We start from the raw sequence: 23,108 nt of genomic DNA, 5'->3' as shown, positions 1-23,108 counted from the left end.
AAAAAAATCATATTTTAATTGTGATCACTATTTTTTTTTTTTCTTCTCTTGATTTATGAAGTATATTCATCTGCAAAATTTGTCCTCTGGTTATTTATCCTGAAAATTATTTTCTTTTGGCATTTGCATTGTCTTGCATTGGTAATGAGCCTCCAGTGGCCAGATATCAAGAGTTTAAATCCCCCAGGCAGAGCTTTCCTCATAAATGAGAAAAACGTGTGTGTGATATACAGTGCCCTCCAAAAGTATTGGAACAGTAAAGACAAAATTGCTCTGTTGGCTGTGGAGTCAAGACATTTGCAAATATGATTAAAAGATGAATATGAGACAAAATTACAGAATCACATTTTATTATTAGCTGTTTCAACACATACATGTTTTACCAAATAAAAAGAACAGCATTTTTAGAGTTTCATCCCTCTATCTGATGTGAGCATAAGTATTGGAGCAGTTGCCTCACAGGTCTTTCTAAGTGATCAACTGTTTCCTGTTGCATTAATTCTTCAGATATTAAAAGCAGGGAATGTGACGTATCAGTTATATCCATTATTTCTGTATTCTTAATCTTGCATTCGATGATGACACACACAAACCAGGATGAAGACGAGGGAGCTGACTTTGAGAGAAAAGCAAGCAATTTGGATGCTAAAAGAAAAGAGGAAGTCAGTTAGAGCTATAGCAAAAACAAAGAGCATGGAGAAATCAAGAGTTTGGAAACCACCAGCGACACCAGCAACCAACAACGACCTGATCGGCTGAGAAAACAACAGTAGATGATGACAGACAAATCATAAAAGCTGTGAAAATGAACCCTAAAAGACGTGTCTGTAAAATCACCAACAACTTCCAGAAAGCTGGGGTGATGCTCTGCCAATCTACTGTCCTCAGGAGACTTTGACACAGAATTACAGATGCTACAGCAAGATGCAAACCTCTGACCAGCACCAAAAATAGAAAGGCAAGATTAGAGTCTGCAAAAAAGCACAAAGGTGAGCCAGAAGAGTTTTGGAACTGTGTTTATGGACCGATGAGACAAAGATGAACCTTTATCTAAGTGATGGGAAAGCAAACATGTGGAGAAAAAAAGGGAACTGCAATGATCCCAAGCATACAGCCTCATCTGTAAAGCATGGTGGAGGTGGTGTCATGGCATGGGCATGCATGGCTGTCTCTGGAACAGGCCCTCTCAACTTTACTGATGACTTAATGTATGATGACAGTAGCAGAATGAATTTGGAAGGGTACAAAACCATCTTTCCAACCAATATTCAAGAAAATGCCACCAGATTCATTGGGAAGTGCTTCATATTGCATCAGGACAATGACCCAAAACACCCTGCCAGTTCAGTCAAGGAATTTATAAGGGCAAAGAGATGGAAAGTCTTAGATTGCCCAAGTCAATCTCCAGATTTAAATCCGATTGAACATGAATTTCACCAGCTGGAGAGGAGAGTAAAGGCAGAAACTCCCCAAAACAAGCAACAATTAGAATTGGCTGCATTAAAGGCTGGGAAAAGTATTTCAAAGGATGAGACCAAGAGTCTGGTGATGTCTATGGGTCACAGACTCACTGCTGTGATTGTGTGCAAGGGATCTGCAACTAAATAATAGCTTTTAATCTTTTATATCTGCCTTATGTTCAACTGTCCCAATACTTATGCTCACATCAATGAGTGGGATGAACTCTAAAAGTGCTGTTCTTTTTATTTGGTAAAACATCTATGTGTTGAAACGTCTAATAATAAAATGTGACATTCTGTAGTTTTGTCTCTTATTCATCTTTTAATCATATTTGTAAATGTCCTGACTCCACAGCCAACAGAGCAATTTTATCTTTACTGTTCCAATACTTTTGGAGGGAACTGTGTGTGTAAATGTGTGTGAGAGAGAGAGAGAGAGAGAGAGAGAGCACATGATAATCATGATTAACAGTTTAACCATTATCTTGCAGGTTTTTCATACTATCTGTTCAGTGTATTCGAAACTTTGGACTGACTTACAGCCCACACAGATTTCAGTACTGGTTAAATTAATAAATAATTTGAATAATTTAGCTAGAGTTCAGAGTTTCAGGTTTCTGAAATCAATTTCTTATTCCCTGCAGGTGTTTCTGCTGAGGCGCTCTTTAGCTAGGGACGTTGTGACCCTGTAGTTTCTCTCAGTAATACAGAAACCACATTCTCCTTTGCCCTCAATGCAACCCCACCATTCAAATGAAGTCAGATCGAGGAGTCTGAGAACAGGCGCCTCTATAAGATCGATACTGTTCTTATGTGCTTGCATAGTTACCCTTCCCCCATTTGGGCCTCGCTCATTTCCGGCCCTTCCCCCGTATTGTCGTTTTGCTTGCCGCTTGAGGTGATTGGCAGGTGTGAAATGTTGCGGTGTCGTTTCGAGGCAACAGCTCACTTGTCATCGAAACAATGTCAGACCTTCTCAGTGTCGATCCAAGGTATCCAATTCAGCATTCATTCACTCGCTCACTTCTGAAAACCCTTTGAGATGTATAACTGAACCACAAAAGCATTACACACCTTTATTTTGTTTCTTGTAACTAGGGCTGCATGATAATGGTTATTGTACTTTCACATAACCACAAATCAAGAGAACATCAACTCACATGTTTGCTCAAAGCAAACATCACAAATGAGTGCAATAATAAAGAAAACACTGGCTGTATTATACTTTTATTTGAGCAGAAGATCTCAATAATGATTGCTCCAACTTACGTGTTTGTCTGTGTTTTCAACTCATCAGTGCTTTCTCTGTAATGCAAAGAGAGTGCGTGCACATGGTTGGGAGGTTGGGAGAATTTCGTAAGCCTCTGGACAGAAAATGTATCAATTTATGAAAAAGCTTGATTGTGGGATTTTACCTCTTGACATCTGGCAACCCCAACCATGAAGGCTTGTTACCAATGCAATATAATTCAAATGGCAAATTAAAATAAAGTACCTCTAGGATAAATAATCAGTGGGCAAATTTCGGAGACAATTATGCTAAATAAAACGAGAAAAGCAGAAATCACAATTAAAAATAGCATTTATCCTGCTGCCCCACTAGTAACATGATTGCTAGATATGTTGCATGTGTGTGTGATTATTTCTGTGGCCATTTCTTGGGAAACTCATCAACATTTCTGAATCCAAATAGGGATGCAAATGCTTGTTTATATTCTCCTGTATAGGTTGTTTATTATGTTTTTGTTTTGCTGTGATGTCAGTCAGTACTTCTCACTAAATTTACCAGAAATTTACCACCAAAGTTTTTGATGCCACATTTAAGGCCTAAAATCAGTTGAAGTAAAACATTCACATCCAACCGACTCTTTACTGGTACATTTCTCCACCCTGCGTTTGAGGTAATGTCAGACGGCTCTGCCTCCACCCACTTTAAACAGATTAACAGATCTGTTTCTAAAGTATGAGGGAGGAGGCTTAGGGTATATCAGCAGACTTTGGGGTAAAAGGATCTATAGCTTTATCCGTTGTTGAAAGCTAAAGGCCAATTAGTGGGAGATCTCATAAGGAGAGCTGGAGTTTTAATGATTGCTCCCTCTTTACCTGATTTATACCATATATACACATAATATGCATGCTTGACTTAGGGCCACACAATGAATCCTATTTTAATTGTGGCCATGATTTCTGCCTCTCTCAGTTAATTAAGCATAATCATCTGCAATATTTGCCCACTAGTTCTTTTTCCTGAAAACATTTAATTTTTAATTGCCATTTGTGTTATCTTGCATTGGTAACAAGGCACTGCAACCTTTACGGTTGCCAGATTTGAAGAGTTAAAATCCCCAACCTGAGCTTTTTTTCATAAATCGAAACATTCTGCCCAGTGGTTTACTTAATCTTCCCAACCTGGCAACCGTGCGCACACCTGCTCTCTACATTATGGGAAAAAGTGCTCATGAGCTAAAAACACCAGCAAAAATGGTAGTTGGAGTTTAGTGATCTCGAATTAGATAATCTGCTCTAATGAAAGTGCAATACAGCCAGTCTGTTTCCATTCATGTGATCATCTGCACTGTTTGCGGTGACAATCTGTAATGTGCTCATGATTTGTGCTTATGAGAAAAAGCAAAAATTCAGATGAAATGCAATCCACTGCGCCAATGGTGATGGCGCAGTGGATAAGACACATGCCTTTGGTGTGAGAGACCCGGGTTCGAATCCACTGTGAGACACCAATGTGTCCCTGAGCAAGACACTTAACCCCTAGTTGCTCCAGAGGCGTGCGACCTCTGACATATATAGCAATTGTAAGTCGCTTTGGATAAAAGCGTCAGCTAAATGAATAAATGTAAATAAAAAATAAAATTATATCACTGTTTGACAACAATAACAGGGTTGGGAATCAAGAATTTCAACAACAAAAAAAAGAACAAATTTAGTTTTTTTTATTATACCTCTTTATTCCACCAATGTTTTAAATGTAAAAATGTTTCCCACTTGTCTGTTGTGACGTCAAATTTTTAAAAAAGTCAACATCTTCAACAATTAATCACACATTTTCCACTTGATATCTCATTTTATAGCTGTGCGTATTATGTTGCTCTTTCTTTATTTTCCATTACGTCATTCACGCCAGAATATAGCACTGTGTAATTATGGTTTATTTACCACAAGACGTTAAGATGGCATGAAGTCCTCTAATGGTGTTTCTTGCATTGCTATTCTGATTCACAAACAAACAACTCTTATGAGCCAGTTTTTTTTTTTAAATGAATCAATCTGAAAGACTCAAGTTGTTGGTTTAATATCAGACTGGTTCATTCACACAGTGTTTTGATTTTGTGATGTCTAACTTCTCAGTGTATTTTGAGACGTATTAAATTCCCTGATTCTTCCTTTAGGATTACACTGAGGTAAAAAAAAAAAAATGGCATGAAGTGTCTATAATTGGCTCCCTGCTGGGTGACTGGTTTTGAACACTGGTAAAAGGGGTACTGATGGTAAAATTATGAATAAAAAGAAATTAGGGTGGGGGCTGAGTACCCTACAGAAAATAGAGAAGAGGCAGGTCATTTGAGATTTCAAGATTCAAGATTTTTATTCGTCACATACACAATTATACAGAGTATAACCAGCAGTGAAATGTAAGTCAGGTCCGCTCCAAGGACAGTGCAATTATATAGTATACCAATATTAAGAAAAAGAAAAGTAGAAAAAATAAAATAATAAAATAAAATAAAAGATAAAAAATATAAATGTGCAGGTCAGTATGTTGTACTGTTGACTTAAATTGTTGACTTAAATAGTAATATAAGAGGAATGTGCAAAAAAGTTGTACAGGGTATGTAAATAGCAGCAATATGAGGTAGAGAAAAATTATGAATAACTTATTGATATAGTGATATTTACATGGAGTCAAGTGATGTTATGACACAGAGTTAGAGTTTAGGAGCCTGATGGCCTGGGGGAAGAAGCTCCTCCTAAGTCTCTCAGTTTTTGCCATCAGGCTACGGAAGCGCTTACCAGATGGAAGCAAAGTGAATAGTCGGTTACCAGGGTGATTTGAGTCCTTGATGATTTTGACAGCTCTATTTTTGCAGCGTTTGAGGTAGATCGACAATCAATATTGTCCTGCAGAGAGGGGAAAGCAGACCCTGAGATGCGCTCAGCTAAGCGCACAACTCTCTGTAGAGCTTTGCAGTCCTGATTGGAGCTGTTTCCATACCACACTGAGATGCAATCATTACACTTTCTATGGTCCCTGAATAGAAAGTTTTCAGGATTGCTGGTGAGACCCTGAATTTCCTCAGCTGTCGCAGATGGTACAGTCTTTGCCTGGCTTTCTTAACCTGTGTTTGGATGTGTGTAGTCCAAGTCAGGTTCTCGGAGATGTTTACACCGAGGTACTTGAAGCTACTCACCCTCTCCACAGGGGTCCCACTGATCATAAGAGAAGTGTAGGGCTGCTGCTGTCTCTTCCTAAAGTCCATGATCAGCTCTTTAGTTTTGCTCAGATTCAGAGAGAGACAGTTGTCCTGGCACCATGATGTGAGTCTCTCTACCTCATCCAAGTATGCGGTCTCATCGTTATTGGAGATGAGGCCCAGAATCACAGTATCATCAGCGAATTTGATGATAGATGTAGAGCTGTGAGAGGACACGCAGTCATGCGTGTAGAGAGAGTAGAGCAGGGGACTCAGGACACAGCCCTGTGGGGCTCCTATGTTCAGGGTGATGGAGTTTGAGGTGAACTGGCCAACTTTCACCACTTGAGGTTTGCCGGTGAGGAAGTCTTGAATCCAGTCACAGGGTGAGGAGTTTAGGCCGAGGTCTGTGAGTTTAGAAGCCAGCTTGATGGGGATTGAAAGCTGAGCTATAGTCAATGAATAGCAGCCTTACATAATTCCCATTGTTGCTGTCCAAGTGTGTGAGGGAAGAGTGGAGGACGTGAGAGATGGCATCGTCAGTAGATCTATTTGGGCGATAGGCAAACTGAAGAGGGTCCAAAGTATCAGGTATGGAGGAGCAAATGTGGCTCTTTACAAGTCTTTCAAAAACCTTCATGACTATTGATGTGAGGGCAACTGGGCGATAGTCATTCAGGCAAGAGGGTTTATTGTTCTTTGGCACAGGGATAATGACAGATTTTTTAAATGAGGTGGGAACCACGGAGGTAGCAAGGGACTCATTAAAGAGAGAGAGAGAGAGAGAGATTTACAGTGTGGCACTCTAAAACACACATCCTGTAATTAACCTTCCGCTGGCCCCCAGTGTTACCTTTACTCTCCCTCAGACCCTCCCCCCCGAGTAAGAGCTCTCTGCTGCTAATGAGAGCTCAGGAACACTGGAAGAAAGTAAGGAGAAAGAGGGAGCAATTTAACCCGTTGCTCAGCTACCAGCACTATTTTTCTGGCTGTGCATGATTAAATAGCGTGGCCTTTTTGGCACATGAGGCTCCTGTCATTATTAAAATCCTTCAGCCTTTCACACGTTTGTTAGATATATTGCTTTAATTTAAAACTAAAGATCCAAATTTTATATAAAAATGTTTTGTGATAATGAATCATCATAAAACTAAGAGTTCTGGTCTTCAGGAACACTAGGGGCTAGCTTGCTCAACACTGGCTTCATATTGTGTGCTTTTGCATTATGCAGTGATAACTGTTCCAAAGTATAGTGTGCTGTATTGTTATCATTTGGCCTCACTCACTTGCCTGCATTTTATGGGCATTATTTTTGAAAATAATAATAATAAAATAATTACAAGATTTTTTTCATTATTTATAAAGCACTATTCATAATGTATAATTATAATATATTATTTTTCTTGTTAAATAGTGTTTTTATGTCATTTATTTAGTTATGTATAGTGCTGTCAAATGATTAATCGCATCCAAAATAAAGGTTTTTGTTTACATAATATATATGTGTGTGTACTGTGTATATTTATGTATATATAAAGACACACACAGACAGCATATATCTGACACGTATATATTTATATTCATATAATTTATATTATATATAAATATTTAAAATATAAACGTAACACATTTTTCTTAAATATACATGCGTGTGTGTATTTATATATACATAATAAATATACACAGTACACACACATTATGTACACAACCATTTATTTTGGATGCGATAAATCGCGATTAATGATTTGACAGCACTAGTATGTATTTATTAACTTATTGTGTAGTGACTCTTAGTAATAATGCACTCAATGCTAATGAATATGTTTTAACTAAAAGGTCTGTTTAGCCAAGATTTTTTCATAAAATAGCACAGCCTCTTATATCTTACTGCTTATACGTATAATGCAGTTCCTGATCAGGACGTCAAGAGTGATGAGAACGCAGTTTTGTGCACTGCTCTTTTTAACCTTTTTTGTCTGTCTGTGTTTTTCACACGCAGCTCTATGAACTAGACAGCGCCCCGAAGAGGAAGGAGTTCCTGGACGATCTGTTCAGCTTTATGCAGAAGAGAGGTATTTATAAAGAAATCACTTTTTACAGATCAAGACATGTCCGTATGTCATCTTATAGAGACCTTTATGACCCTGACCTTTCCAAACTCTGCCCCAATGCGCTCACATCAACACCCAGCTCATCTTTCACATCTCCACGGTGATGTTTATGTGTATTTATATCGGAGTGCTGCAGTTTTCTCTTCATATCATGCTGAAGCAGGGCTGTGGCTCCCACAATCACATGTGTGTTTATAAACGTGGGAGTGCGAACATATGTCCATGTCATGATCTGGCCTTGAGACTGAAAAATGTGTTCCTGTTAAACCTGCTGCGCTGGCTGTGGAAAATGTCCTCCAACACCTGTTAAACCTTCTCCTGATGAATAAATTAATGACCTGGGAGAGAAATTTTACTAGCTATGGTTATTTATTGCACAAATGCATGTGTACGACAATCTGCTGCCTGGAGAAAAGCAACTGTGAAATTAAATAAAATAATTAAAAAAATATTTTTTATAATTATTAACAAATATATTTATTATTAAATTTATGTATGTATGTAATATACACACACAAAAACAACATTTTTAAATATAATTTAAAAAATAAAAATTACGTTTATTATTGTTTTATTGTTGAATGCATGTGTATGGCAATGCTGCCTGGAGAAAACTCTGGAATTAATCATTTTAAACACATGAATAATAATAAATTTATTAGCAACTCATTCATTTGATTCATTCAAAACGCGTTCATTTGTCATTTGTTCATTTTGTTTTTTGCAATCACATTTGCACTCGTGCTATTCAGGCCAAAATAAGCAACAGTCGTTTGATATTGCTCTCACTGCTTGTTTGATATCACTTATCATATGATATAAATATAAGATGACGTACAGGTCTGGGATTGGGCAGGTGTGTTAAATGCATTAAAGTATTTTCGTGCACTATTTTCGTGCTCTATTGCGTTATTTTTCATAACAAATTAATTTAGTTAACATGTTAAACTGACAGCCCTAATATATAATAAGTGTGTGTCATAGGCGTAATTTACGGGTGGGACGGGTGGGACATGTCCCCACCACTTTTTACCAGGCTCGATATTGTCCCCACCACTTTTAAAAAGTAACTGAAAAATAGATTGCGTAAGGTATGTATTAAAGGAAAAGCACCATCTACAAATCGTCACTCTTCATAATCTAATTCATTCATTTAACAATTTTTTTCCGCCGGTCAGAAGCTTTTCAACATCCTCAAAGATAAATATTAAGTCTCGTTGTGAAACTATCGCGAGATACGCGATATGCGTCATGGGATATGTAGTTTCCTTTCCCTATAATTAATTAGTCTACAGATCCTGTACCTCTTTTAAAATTTATTTGTAGTCTACAATGTTAATACTGTATTTTAGTCTTAAGGTCTCTGCACACTGAGTCCGAAATTTTCGCATGCGTTTTTTCGCATTCGCAATCTTAAATTCGTCACGCACAGAGACCTTGCACACAGTCCAATGCGTTTTAATTAATCCGTTGCGAAAGAATTCGCAAAACTATACAAAACGTCTTCAAGCAGTGAGGATGATTTTGTTGTCCTCTCTCTTTTTAAAAAAAGAAAAAGAAAAAGGAAATATTGGGTCCATCCAATCCTTAGATTGCGCAGAGAGGAAGGAGAGTTCCACCTCCTTATCAAAGAGCTGCGGGATTATCCCGAGAGATTCAAAGTTTATTTCAGGATGTCAGTGCCTCAGTTTGATACTTTGCTAGCGATACTGAATCCACATATTAAAAAGAAGACCACCAATTTCCGTGAACCAATTTATCCTGAACAGAGACTGTCTGAGGTATGGATACACCCACAGACACACACACACACACACACACACACCCCCCGAACTGCGGCATCGGAAAGGTGCGCGCCAGGCATAAAAAAATAGGCAACAGCAGTTCTTTATATTCTGTATCTTTGTATTCCGCAATTTGTTTGTCATAAAGTGCTCTGTGCTGCAAGACAAAGTGTATTAATTTGTCTGACACTATTTTGGATTTTGGCTTTCGCTTGTACGGTGGCTCTGAATGGTCAAAACACCTTCTCAAAGCATCTCAAAATGCTTTATACGGATGCGAAAAACGCAAAAAATCGAACCCGATCCGATTTTTTTTGACGGACGACTATTTCGGAGGCAGTGTGCAAACGTGATTGACAACGTGAGGTCGTATTATTTTTCAACGTGCGAAAATTTCGGACGAAAAATTCGGACTCAGTGTGCAATGGCCTTTACTGTGCGTGGCTGCTTCACTAAAAAGCTTCTTATATCACTTCCACACTTTCTTTTGGACATTTTGTTGATATTTTAACATTTATGCTATAGGTAGCAACATTTACCGTTAACTAGCCTTTACATGTGGGGTGGGGGAGGAAAAAATAGAGCTTTTATAAAAACGTCATAAAAAAAAGATTCGTCAAAACAATTTCATTTATTTAATTATTTAATTAATAAAGGTAGTTTAACTATTTCAAACACAAATGAACTCTCATTCATGTTTTACACAAGGTTTTGCGTAGTTCAGGATTGGTTAAATTATTTGATTGGATGAGGAAACATTTTGTGGGCTTGTCTTGACTCTTGACGTAATGTTGATTCTTCGTTCAGCGCGTGCATTGATCACACCTACTTTTAGCAAGTTGTCCTTTTAGCAAGTTGTTCCACATTGTGAATGTTACGTTTTGCTTATTTGGATGTTTATAGACATATTTGTGAATGTGATGCATGTGTGGAAATTAAGTGCATTTCCAACTCTGAACTCAGTCCCCAAGTAAATTCGGTTATTAAATAAACAAATAGCAAAACGTTTTGTGCGGTGTCCCCACCACTTTTCAAAGCAAAGTTACGCCACTGGTGTGTGTGTATATATGTACGTGTGTGAGGTACATGCTGTTCAAAAGTATGGGATCAGTAGGATTTTTAATGTTTTTTTAACGGAGTCTCTTCTGCTCATCAAGGCTGTATTTATTTGATCAAAAATACAGAAAAAACAGTAACATTGTGAATTCTAATTTCTAATTATTATACTTTCCTATTATTATACTTTAAAATATAATTTATTTCTGTGATGCAGCACTGAATTTTCAGCATTATTGCTTCAGTCTTATTGTCACATGATCCTTTAGCAATATAAGTCTTAACAATAAAGGTCTCTACTGTCACTTTTCATTCATTTAACACATCCTTGTTGAATAAAAGTATGAATTGCTTTAAAAATGACTGACCCCAAACTTTTGAATAGTAGTGTATATTGTAACACAAAATTACGTTTTTGAATAAACACTGTTCCTTTTAACTTTTTATTTATCTAAGACTCCTGAAAAAAGTATCACAGGTCCCAAAAAATATTAAGCAGCACAAGTGTTTTCAACATTGATTATAAATCAGCATATTAGAATAATTTCTGAAGGATCATGTGACGACAATATTTCACAAAATTACATTTTTTCTGTTTTTTTTTTATTTTTATTTTTGATCAAATAAATGCAGCCTTGATGAGCAGAAGATACGACTACTTACTGATCCCAAACTTTTTCATGCAAAATAAAACTATTATTAGGTATAATTTAATATATAATTAAAAAAATAAATGATTACTAATATTTTGTGTATTTCTAGCACAAATGCATGCTTACGACCGTCTGCTGCATAGAGAAAAGCAGAAACTCCGTTTTCCCAAATAAAGATTAAAAGAGGAGTGTCTTTGATTTGTAGCGGATACATTCGAACTGCTACGACGCTCAACGCAGCTGTTTGTTTTTGTGCAGGAACGCCAGTGAACAGGATTCCCATCATGGCCAAGCAGGTGCTGGACCTCTACATGCTGTACCAGCTGGTGACAGAGAAGGGGGGGCTGGTGGAGGTCATAAATAAAAAGTTGTGGAGGGAGATCACGAAGGGCCTGAACTTGCCGACCTCAATCACCAGCGCGGCCTTCACTCTCAGAACACAGTACGTACTCAAAGACACCTTCACAGGAGAAATGATCTTTACTGTATTCTACAGAATTTAAATTCATTTTGAAATTTTTTTTAGTGTTTCCTGAAGTGCACTCAGATGCTTAGTATGTTTTTTTTTTTTTTATCAAAATGGTCATAATTTAGATATAAATGGTTATTTTCTACCCTGAATTTTAAAAGTTTCGCTGTGTTTTTACAGCCAGCTGCCAAGATGAACTGATAGTGAAGTGTTAATCATAGCATTAGATTTAGAGCTACTCCGCAAGTGTAGGATTATTGTTTTCATGTTTAATCAGTAAAAGCATTTCTGTCTTATTTTTAATCATCTACTGCGATAGTTGGATGTCTTTGTCCATATTAGGGATTTCCTGGCGCATCATAACGAAGTTCTATTACTTCTGTGATGCATATTTTTAATTCAGTGAATGCATAAAAGGCTCATATTCCATATGAAGGGCAAGGACTCTATTTTTGATTTTGCATACCTTCTGAAAAAAATTAAGAAATTACTGTCACAGGTTTGTCATAGTATAATATTTTATAATAAAACCTTATGTATTATAGGCTGTCTGTTCACAGGTAACCTTTTTTTGTAAAATAATATTTTTCTGTAAAATAAAATTATTATTACTATCATTTTCTAATTATAATAGTTATATTAATTCTTAAATACTTTTTTATTTTTAATAATGAGTGTAATTACAATAGCAATATTTCTTATTTTGTTTAATATTTTTATTCAACAATAATAATCATAATATTCAGAATAATCATTAGTCATAATAATATAAGCACAACATTTTCGTCCAAATCGTGCAGCCCTACAAACAAGCAAAACAAACTTGGTATTCTTTATGCATTTTTGCCCTTTTTGTTTTTTATCGCATTTTAAATTGCAAATCACAATTTTACCCGGAAAAATCTAAATTTTTCCGAAATTAAAAACGTTTTTTTTCCCCAAAATCGTGCAGTCCTATATACTTTATCATATCCTAAATAATAAGAGACATGCAAGCAATGTCAATTGTGACTGATTACAAGGGGAGTTTTTGTGGAAATGTAGAAATCAAATCACTAATAGATTTGCGTTTTGCATGAATTGACTACTCCAGTGATTTGATCGCTGTATATAAAATAATCACAATATACACTGCCCTCCAAAAGTTTGGAAACACCCCTGGCAAAGTGTGGTTTTGGACGATATAATTTTTTGGTGCAAATACATTAAAGTGACTTGACATTATCATTGAAGACCAGCAATAATAATTTTCATTTTGATTACATAATAATGGCAATATATACGTCAAAGCCAAACATGCCCCTTTGCCTGCTGTGATGCCTGGTTACTGGTTTAAACTTGGCCCAAAAAAGATTTTTGGGTCAGCACACCTTAATAGCTTCAACAATTGATTGCCAATTCAAAGTCAATGTTTGAATAAACTGACGGCTCGGATGCCCAGATTATGCAGAGCTGTAATAGCTGCTAATGGTGGATATTTTAATGAATCGAAAATTTTAGTTTTTATGTATAAACTGTTTATGTAATAAAATGTGTTTTTGTAGTTTGTGTTGTCCCTTATCAGTGCAAAATTATCACAAATTAAAAAGGATTCATGCCAATATTGTCCAAAACCCCACTTTTCTAGGGTGTTTCCAAACTTTTGGAGGGCAGTATAAATAACCAGTGGTTTTTGTGCAACTAATAGTTGATGGTTTAGTCACTGACATAAACAGCAGTAAACTTTATATGAGCTCTTACACATTACACTGATCACAGGTCATGCACATTAAATGCAGTTTCAGATTTTTATATTACATTTCTTAAAATTAGTTTAGTTTGCAAAGTTTTTTTTTGCATCAAAAGGTCTTTCTTTACCTGAAGCAGTATGGCTCTTGCACTCGATGGACAGACGGTTAAGTTTAATTTTGCACCCTTCTGCAGATATATGAAATATCTGTATCCTTACGAATGTGAGAAGAGGGGTCTCAGCAACCCCAACGAGCTGCAGGCAGCCATCGACAGTAACCGGCGAGAGGGACGCAGACAGAGCTTTGGAAGCTCACTCTTCACCTATTCGCCCAACGGGACACCCACAATGCTCTCCTCTCCCAAACTCTCCATGCCACCCATGGGCATCACCCTGCCCAGCAACGGAGCCTCGGTCTCATCCTTACAGAAAATTAAGAAAGGTAAAACCTTAATGCAGTAGTTCATGGTTACATAGTGATGGGTAGTCACTGATTACATGTGATCCAGATTACGTAATCATATTCCAAAAATAAAGTACTTGCAATTAGATTACATTTTAAAATTACAATGATTACAGCTTGTTCAAATAATAGCAGCAATCTTTCCTAATTATTTTCTCTTTAGAATGTATCTTTTTTTTTTTTTTTTTTTTATTCTACTTTGTGCCATACGATTTAGGTATAGGGAATGGCCATGTAAATGTAAATTTGTGATCCGTGTTTATGAATTTGGAGACAAAAGCACCAATTAGACCAAGTTTGAGACAAATAATTATGCAAGTTATTATGTTTTCATAACACTTTTCATGTTTATTATTTTTTGTCAGCCAAACTCTTTTGGTATGAATCATTTTCCTAAAGACCCCTGAGAGTTTAAGTTCACATTTCAATAATTTAACAACTCGTTTGCATGTTCACAGTTCTCTGATGTCAGATATTGGTCACATTGGCATGCAAGTAAAATAAAATAAAATTAGTTTTTTTGCGTTCAGCTGTTTTATTTAGATTTTTTTTTTTTTTTTTTTCAAAAAAAATTGTTTTAATTTTGCATTTTTATTATTTAATTAATCATTAGCTTTTCATCAACGCGTAAAACCTAAGCAGTTCTTTCGTTAACCCTAGTTTGGGAAACCCTTGTGTAATGTAAAGTTTAATGCATTTCTTGTTGTTGATAACAAAGAATGGAATGTATTTTCTTTCTTTTTTTTAATAGATTACAGAATACATTAACTAAAAGGAGTAATCTAATAGATTGCATTATGAATCAGTATCAGATTACAAATTGCAAGTAATCTACCCAGCACTGTGGTTACAGCTCTATAATGACTTATGGTTTGCTTAATTTCACCTGTGTTTTGTTGTTCGCTGTTGTAGAGGATGATGGAGTTCAGGCCCGTCTGCCAGTGTCTCTGGCCTCTCATTCGGTAGCTGCAGCCCAGGCTGCAGCTGCGCAGGCGGCCACTATCGCACAGGTAGCTGTGCTGGAGCAGCTGCGGGACAAGCTGGAGTCCGGCGAGCCCCCGGAGAAGAAGATTGCACTACCATTGGAGGACCACCAGCGGCTACTGCAGAGAGCCCTTCAACACAACCTGCTGGCCATGACGGCACAGATCCCCATGAACATCCGCATCAACAACCAAGGTACTGACACTTTAACATTCTGACCTACTGATGGACCAAATATGGCAATAGTAGGGATGTGCAGTCACATTTGAACACCGACTAGAACAGTATTTCTCAATGGTGGTGGTATCGTCCCCCAGTGGGTATTCAGAGAGCATCAGGAGACGCTGGAAGCAAGTTTTTTGAAAGGGTGTTAAGGTGTTCTTGGGGAGCATTTGTTTTAAGGCTAGTTTATGGCCAAGATTCACAATGAGACGAGCGGAAACATTGTAACTACTTGCAAAAGAACATGGTGTGCAACATTCTTTTTTTCTAAAACATATTTACATTTACATTTATTCATTTAGCTGACGCTTTTATCCAAAGCGACTTACAATTGCTATATATGTCAGAGGTCGCACGCCTCTGGAGCAACTAGGGGTTAAGTGTCTTGCTCAGGGACACATTGGTGTCTCACAGTGGATTCGAACCCGGGTCTCTCACACCAAAGGCATGTGTCTTATCCATTGCGCCATTTTATATTTTGTAATATAAAAATATGGGGGTGGTGATGGCGCAGTGGATAAGACACATGCCTTTGGTGTGAGAGACCTGGGTTCGAATCCACTGTGAGACACCAATGTGTCCCTGAGCAAGACACTTAACCCCTAGTTGCTCCAGAGGCGTGCGACCTCTGACATATATAGCAATTGTAAGTCGCTTTGGATAAAAGCGTCAGCTAAATGAATAAATAAATGAAATGAGGTAATAAAGACATGGAAGATAACATGAAAATATTAATAAAAAAAACAACATTTTTTTTTATCTTAACTCCCTACCCCCCACCCCCCAAAGCATCCAAAAATTCAATTATACTGGTAAAGAAGTTACAAAGGCTAAGGTAACTTCTATATGTGGACATATCCACATATTTTCACATACAAAAGTGTATGTATACATACATCAATCAGTAGAGTGAGAGGTATTTGTTGCCTGTGCCGATATTTGGTTATTTTCCAGAAACTGTATAAAAAATTCCAAATTTTATGGTAGTCCTTTAGCTTGCCCTTTATACTGTAGGTTATTCTTTCCAATACAATATAATGTGCCAAATCTTTCAACCAATGGACAATGGATGGACCTTCTATGTTCTTTCAGTAGAACACTATCAGACGCCTTGCAATAACTAAAATGTCTATCATTTTAGTGTGATATCCTGGTAATGATAAACTTACAGGAAATAAACCCAATTTACATTTTTACTGTGGTTTTATTCTTTCCCATAAACACCGACCTGAGAAAAAACACCTTTTTATAAAATTTCTGATGTTTCAGGGAAACCTGCGTGTGGAATATCCAACCTTTGGTTCCTAAGGTCATGAAATGAACTCGGTGTGTTTTCTAGTATAGTGCTGCAAAGCCCCTCTTACATCATCTTTCACTGGTACCAGCTATTTTGTAGGAAAGGGTGTGAAAATACTACCACAGCCAGACTAAATTACTGGCATATGTGCTAAGTGCACTTTACAGATCAGTGGTTGTCAGGTGAGTCATTGCAGTTCTCATTATCCCATAGTACTCTAGTACTGTTCTTACTTAACATTGTTCTAATGAATGAAGAAACAGTATGTTTAGATATGCTCCGATTAGATCTTATCAGAACTGTATAGTTGCATTGATGTTATTAACTTTAACTTTAAAGTATGCTGGCATAAGGGATCTGACTCATTAGGAGACTGGAGGTGTTGACCGCAATGACAAAAAGGCAAGGCGAATAGTTGCGCTGCATGGGAAACCCCAGCCTCGACACAGCATGACTTCCTTTTCTTGGTCAGAGGTGTAAAATACTAGAGGTTTCGCCTTGTGTATTTTATCGGAAGATGAATAAGAGACCGAATAAATTCCCCCTGCCATAACACATGAACTCTTTTCATTGTTTTTAACTATTGAAATAGCCAAGGCAGCGCCCCCTGCTGAAATGACTCTGTCTGTACTGATGAGTACTAGTAGCTTTGTGAGCACCATTATTAAGGTAATAATTCTCACTCTTTGTGTTAGTGATTTGTACAAACCCTAACCTATGTATTAATTGTTGGCACATATATAGCTCAGCCAAACAATGAAGGTTCTGTCATTATTTACTCCACTTGTACCAAATCTGTACGAGTTTGTTCACAGTTGCATTACTAGTAGCCCTACAAACTACAGTATAAATTACAAGAAAACCATTTTCTTTCAAAGGTGATGATGCAGAGTTATTTTCGAGGTGTGCAATTTTTTTGGAAATAATGATAATTAGACCTTATTTTGCCAAGTGTGTTTTTGAGGTTGTTTTATGCTTGTAGTGGATGAATAAATATGAAATGAAAATTAATTTCACGTCTTAACGAGTGATTCATTGACTCACTCATTCAAAAGATTTGTTCAAACAGCTGATTCATTTCGAAACGAAGCTAGTGAAAGATTCATTCAATAACAAAACGCATTGTGTTGATTGAAGACACACAAATGTTCTGCTCCGTCTTTGTTAAAAACTATTTGTTGGCGAGCAAAAACGGACAACACAGTGACTACAATTTAACTTCCTTAATACTAACGTTTGTCCCGAGGCATGACATGCAAATAAATGACCAATTTGTTCCACTTTACATTTTAAAAAAATAATAAATTGTAGCGAATACATTATTTAATTTTCAAAATCATGTTTTATTTATTATTTAATATTTTTCTTTAAATCATTCCAGATTGGACACCTTTGTGGGCCATATGTTTGACACCCCTGGGTTAACTTAATTACATATGTATTGGTAACAACGAGCTTTCATGGCTGCATTTGCCAGATTTCAAGAGTTTAAATCCCCCATCAAATCTTTTTTCATAAATCAGTATATTTTGTACCCAGTGGTTTACGAAGGGTATGTTTTCTTAGGGTAACCATTTTCACAAATTTACATTTGTATAGTTTTTTTTACACAGAGACCACGGTATAATTTTTCTTGCACTTTGAAACTTGCATGTTCAGGCATTTTCAGCTGTTGACATTTAAATAAATGTCCAAATGCACAAAGTTTTCTGTTTTTAGTAAATATAAATGATGTTGTGTAAACAACTCCTTAATCTCCCAATCTGGCAACCGTACGTGCTCTCTCTGCATAATGGAAAAAGCATTGATGCAGGTACAAACATGCAAATTGGTGTTTAGCGCTCTCTATTGAAATAAAAGCGTAATACAGCCATACTATTTTCTTAACAGATAAGCAAACATACAAGTTTATGTTCTCTTGATTTGTGCTTATGTGAAATGCAATAATTCTGCTGAAGCGTTAAAAAAAGTCAAATAAAAAAAAAAAGTTTTTATTTTTTGAGCAAAATAATTGATTAACTGTTTAACCATGCAGTCCCATTAAGCAGGTGGTTTTAATGTTGTGAATGCTGCTCTTTGAGAAGAGGTGTGCAATTAATTTTCCAAAGTGTAGGGAGGAAAAAAAAGACAAACTTTTTTTTTTTTTTCTCTCCTATCTATCAGAAAGCAGGCAGGACTCCGCCATGAACCTGACCACCAATGGCCTAAACAGCATCAGCATGTCGTTGGAGCTCAATGGAGTCGTCTACACCGGTGAGGAGCCGACAGATTCTTTTTATTCAAGTTCTCCTCGTTTCAATTGTGACTAATCTTCCTGTTTTCTCACAACAGGTGTTCTCTTCGCCCAAGCCGTGGCGCCGACCTCATCTAACAAATCTTCTGCAGGCAACAGCGGGCCTCAATCAGTTCACCACACACCTACCTCATCCTCCTCCAACAACCAATCGCCTTAGCACCTCAGACTCTTCCTCAGTGTAAAACCAAAGCCAAAAAACCTCAGTTAATACAGTAGATATGCCAAAAAAAACCAGTGCAGGAATAACTGAATCGTTCTCAACTTGAAGTACACTAGCTCAGGTCTTTTATTTACACTCTCCTTTGTTCAGGAGTCAAAGAAAATCTAAAATAACAACAGAGTTTATTATAAAGATAATGACATAATGTATATGCAAAACCTGTGAATAATTTATTTCTCTTTCTGTGAGCACACTGTCTGGCGTTAACAAGGCAGTAGGATTCTGCTTTTTAGGGTTTTATAGACGATAGGCTTTTTGTCTATAGGCAAAACCATAACAATAGTATTATTGTTATAACGTGTGATGCAAACAGCTTAAGGGTCTGAACTAATAATATATTGTAGATTTTATTTTATGTATCTGCAGTGCCTTGTGAAGGTTTTTCCTTAGCACAGATTGAAAGCGCTATTGACAGGCCAACGTCTTCAGCACGAACACAACACAAAGTGCGTTATTGTTGGACGTTTTGCTGGGCATTTTTTGTGAGTATTCAACCGTTTGGTTTCCTAACTCAGTCAGTGAAGATTCAGGATAGTTTAGCCAAAAATAGACACCCTCAAGTTGTTTCAGACCATTTGAGTAACTTTCTCCTGCTGAACAGAAGAACAACAACATCTTTTGTTGCCAACAGAAGAAATTAATGAGAATTTTGGGTGAGCTGTCTCTTTAAGGAGCTGATTCACACATGCATTTGTAGACATCCTGTTTGCATCTTCACAACTACTGGCAAACTCTGGAGGTCAGGTTCTCTGTGAGCCTCGCAAAGGTTGCTGAGGTATTGCAGAGTCCGAACGTACCTGGACCTGCCGTAGCCCACAAACTTATTTTGGCCAATAGTTGCTCTAAAGTACAAGTGGAAAGAGTTCAGTGGTCATTTTCGTGTCGATTTTTGCCGAGCTTTCTCTCAGATCAGCAGTTTGGTTGAAAATAATTACAGTTTGACTCCAAGCATGACAGTGTAATAGGTTCATTTTAATATCTGAAAAAATAAATCATCATGTGTTTTGAATACTACACTAACTGGAGATCTTTAGTTTAGCGTTTTAGCTTCATCGAATGCAGTTTTGAGGAGTCCAACGATGCAGCCGTTTCTGGTTATATACAGCTCAAATCAGAGGGATTTCTAATTGCGATAGCATGTTTTAAAAGTGTCTTGAGAAAAATGAAGGGATTTGAAGGATGTGGCATCCTGTGTTTAACAGATCAAACCCTTCAAGGTTGTTTTAAGTCATCTCATCAACTCTTCCTGGTCAGTCTTTTATCAACATGTAGCTACAGTTTATGAATTATGTCAAGCTCTTCTAGCATTACACTGTATGCAAGGTGAAAATACCCACTTGTTGGGCATCGAGAGGTGAAACGTTGAACTATTGTCTTCGTTCATAAGAAGTCAAATCATTATTTGGAGTTTGATAGGTGAGAGATGCTCCAGGCTTTATGGAAATGGGGTTTCCTTAAACTGAAATCCTTATTTTGATCTTGCAGGTTGCCCTCATTTGGGATCAAGCTTGCAGCCTTTGCTTTTGTAGCCGAGATCCTTAACCGTCAATGCTCACTCAATGCATATAACTCTTTATTATTCACAAAGACCACAGTTGCTGTACAGAAAGCAGTCTAGGAAATGTTACCGTTTCTGTCTGTATTGTACAATATTGTCGTTTTTTTTTTCCTGTTTCAAAAAGGACACCTCATTTTAACACACTTCAAAGTCATTACTGCCAAAATCCTCTACCTCAGAAACTCATTTATCAGATCTGTTTTCAAGCTTTGCCAGTTCATAATTTTCACATGGATCTACCGGCTGTGAGGAAGAACAGGGCATTTTATTCTGTGAATTTGACTTCTTAGTGTATTAGCCGTGATATCTAGCCCCTCTTTGCTTGAAACTATAATAACAGGCACGTTTTTCTTCAATGCACAGTTGTTCTCGTTTCATCTGCAAGCCCACCTTTTACAATCAAATCCTTCAACTTAAGTGACACATTGATGTATAACAGTACATCTTTATTGTAATGACCTTTCCCTAGTGTGTTTTGTTTAGTTTTTCTAGGAAACGATACTGTTACCACACAGAGTAAGACAGATACACGTAACACCCGTTTCAAGCTGTTGGTATCCAGGTCTGTTTTTACTCTGCTGTATGCCTTAACGTATGCAAATTTGATTATAGCATGCTAATGTAGTCAACTTTATTGCAAGGACAACCAAATTGCTGTACAATAAACCTTCGCTATTATTGCAGGATGCCTTATTCTTTGATAATTCTTTGCTTGCGTTTGTCTGCAGATCTTAACGTTACACTAAAAATCATTCACTTTTCCATTTCTTAGCTGTGAAGTTTAGGTTTTGCGTTATAAGGATTTGTCGTCTTCTCAGGAAATATACTTCTACCTCTAGTTACACAGATATGTTCATCTTAGTGCTGCGGTCACAGTGCACGTAACATTTATTTTACCCTTTTATAATTGTAATGCTTAATGTTTCCACATTGACTCAAGGATTATTAATGGCAAGTATTCCCCCTTTCTTTTTTTTCATCTAAATATCCCTTTCTTTTGTGAGTGCTTTTGAGTTTTGGCTTGCTTGGGTTGAATCTGAAATTGCTCCTAGGAGAGACCAGGTTTTGGTTCCGGTGCTTTGCGCATCACTGTGCACCAATTCCACTTTTTAAAAATGTTTCAATTGCGTAGTCAACCTCTTGGCCGCTTCTATAGGGGTGAAGTACAAAGACAATCCTAACCTATTTAATCTAATCTCTGTTTGTGTGGATAATTAACTTTATTTTGAAAAGAAATATATCGATATGTAACTGGGGGGTGGATACGGGATACAAAGAATGTCACATAAATGCTGTTATGGCCAGATTATTATGGATTGAAAATACTCTATAATCTATATTTTGGGAAATCATCACACCACAACTGTACCTCTCTCAGTGTGAATGCTGATAACCCAGATACTGACACAAAAACACCTCAACACGCGTTCAAAAACAAATGTAGTTATAGTTGATGGACTTGAATATTTCTTTTATTAAAGTTATTTTCATTTTTATATGTTGTAATGTAAAGGTAATTCCGGAGCTTGGGTGTGTCTTTTTTCTGTTGCGTTCAGTACGTTATTGCCCTGTTTAAAAAAAAGAAATAAAGTCAATGTTGATGAGTTTTGTTGTTTCAGAGTTTGCAAAATGTACTCGACGTTTACATTTTATAATTGTCTAGCATCAGATTTTTCAATGTTTGATTTTCAAAAATGAAGATCTTCAGGTGTAAACAGACATTGAATACAATAAAGTGTAATTCTGACAAAATGTTAGTGGTTCTTGATTCATTTCAGTTTAAGATTTTAAGAAAAGCCTGTATATTGCAGAAACATGTTAACACGATACTTTTCTACAGTACATAAAAACTGTTTTTTGTTCAGAAAGAGAACTTTTAGAGGAGGCGCAGGAGGTGTTTTTTAATTCAATCAAAATGACATTGATATATTAAATGCATTTTTTTTTTATATATTATTGTAACCATATACATTTATGTGCACAATTTTATTTTTAAAATTATAGCAAATGTAACCCAACGTAACCTTTTTTTTTTTTTTTTGGTCATAATTGTAAACTTTGAAATATCGTTTCACAAATAACTTTGTATATGTAAATGAGTATGAATTTGGCCCTATTTAAGATAATGTGGTTGACAGCTTATTTTTTTATCGTAATATTATTTTTGGTTAAAGTTATTGCTGAAGGTCAAAATTGTTCAATCAGAACCTGTACTTATCTAAGATTGTTCACTGAAAAAAATAAGTCAAATAGCCTATATTCCAAATTCTGTTAAGTTGTCCAACTGAAACGGTTGTATTGCAAAGAGGGAAAACGCATTCAGTTTCTGGACATTTCTCAGTGCTGTCAGAAACCTGGCACTGACAGTTGTTTTAGCCT

At 36.6% G+C, this 23,108-nt stretch overlaps 1 protein-coding gene across 1 annotated transcript in view; it reads left to right on the top strand.

The window, feature by feature from the left end:
• Positions 1–22,477, top strand: part of LOC306857042 (AT-rich interactive domain-containing protein 3A-like) — a 54,426-nt gene extending 31,949 nt beyond the window's left edge. The window contains exons 4-9 of the mRNA XM_079396692.1: positions 7,887–7,959; positions 11,750–11,933; positions 13,884–14,131; positions 15,065–15,331; positions 18,819–18,908; positions 18,987–22,477. Of these exons, the coding sequence (XP_079252818.1) occupies positions 7,887–7,959; positions 11,750–11,933; positions 13,884–14,131; positions 15,065–15,331; positions 18,819–18,908; positions 18,987–19,108 (984 nt within the window). The 3' untranslated portion in view covers positions 19,109–22,477. The remainder of the gene's footprint in view (positions 1–7,886; positions 7,960–11,749; positions 11,934–13,883; positions 14,132–15,064; positions 15,332–18,818; positions 18,909–18,986) is intronic.
• The last annotated feature ends 631 nt before the right edge of the window (positions 22,478–23,108 follow it).

The sequence above is a fragment of the Barbus barbus genome (genome assembly GCF_936440315.1).
Source record: "Barbus barbus genome assembly, chromosome: 37".
NCBI lineage: Eukaryota > Metazoa > Chordata > Actinopteri > Cypriniformes > Cyprinidae > Barbus > Barbus barbus.
The sequence above is the reverse complement of the archived record's forward strand: the minus strand, read 5'-3'. Positions and strand labels throughout refer to the sequence as shown.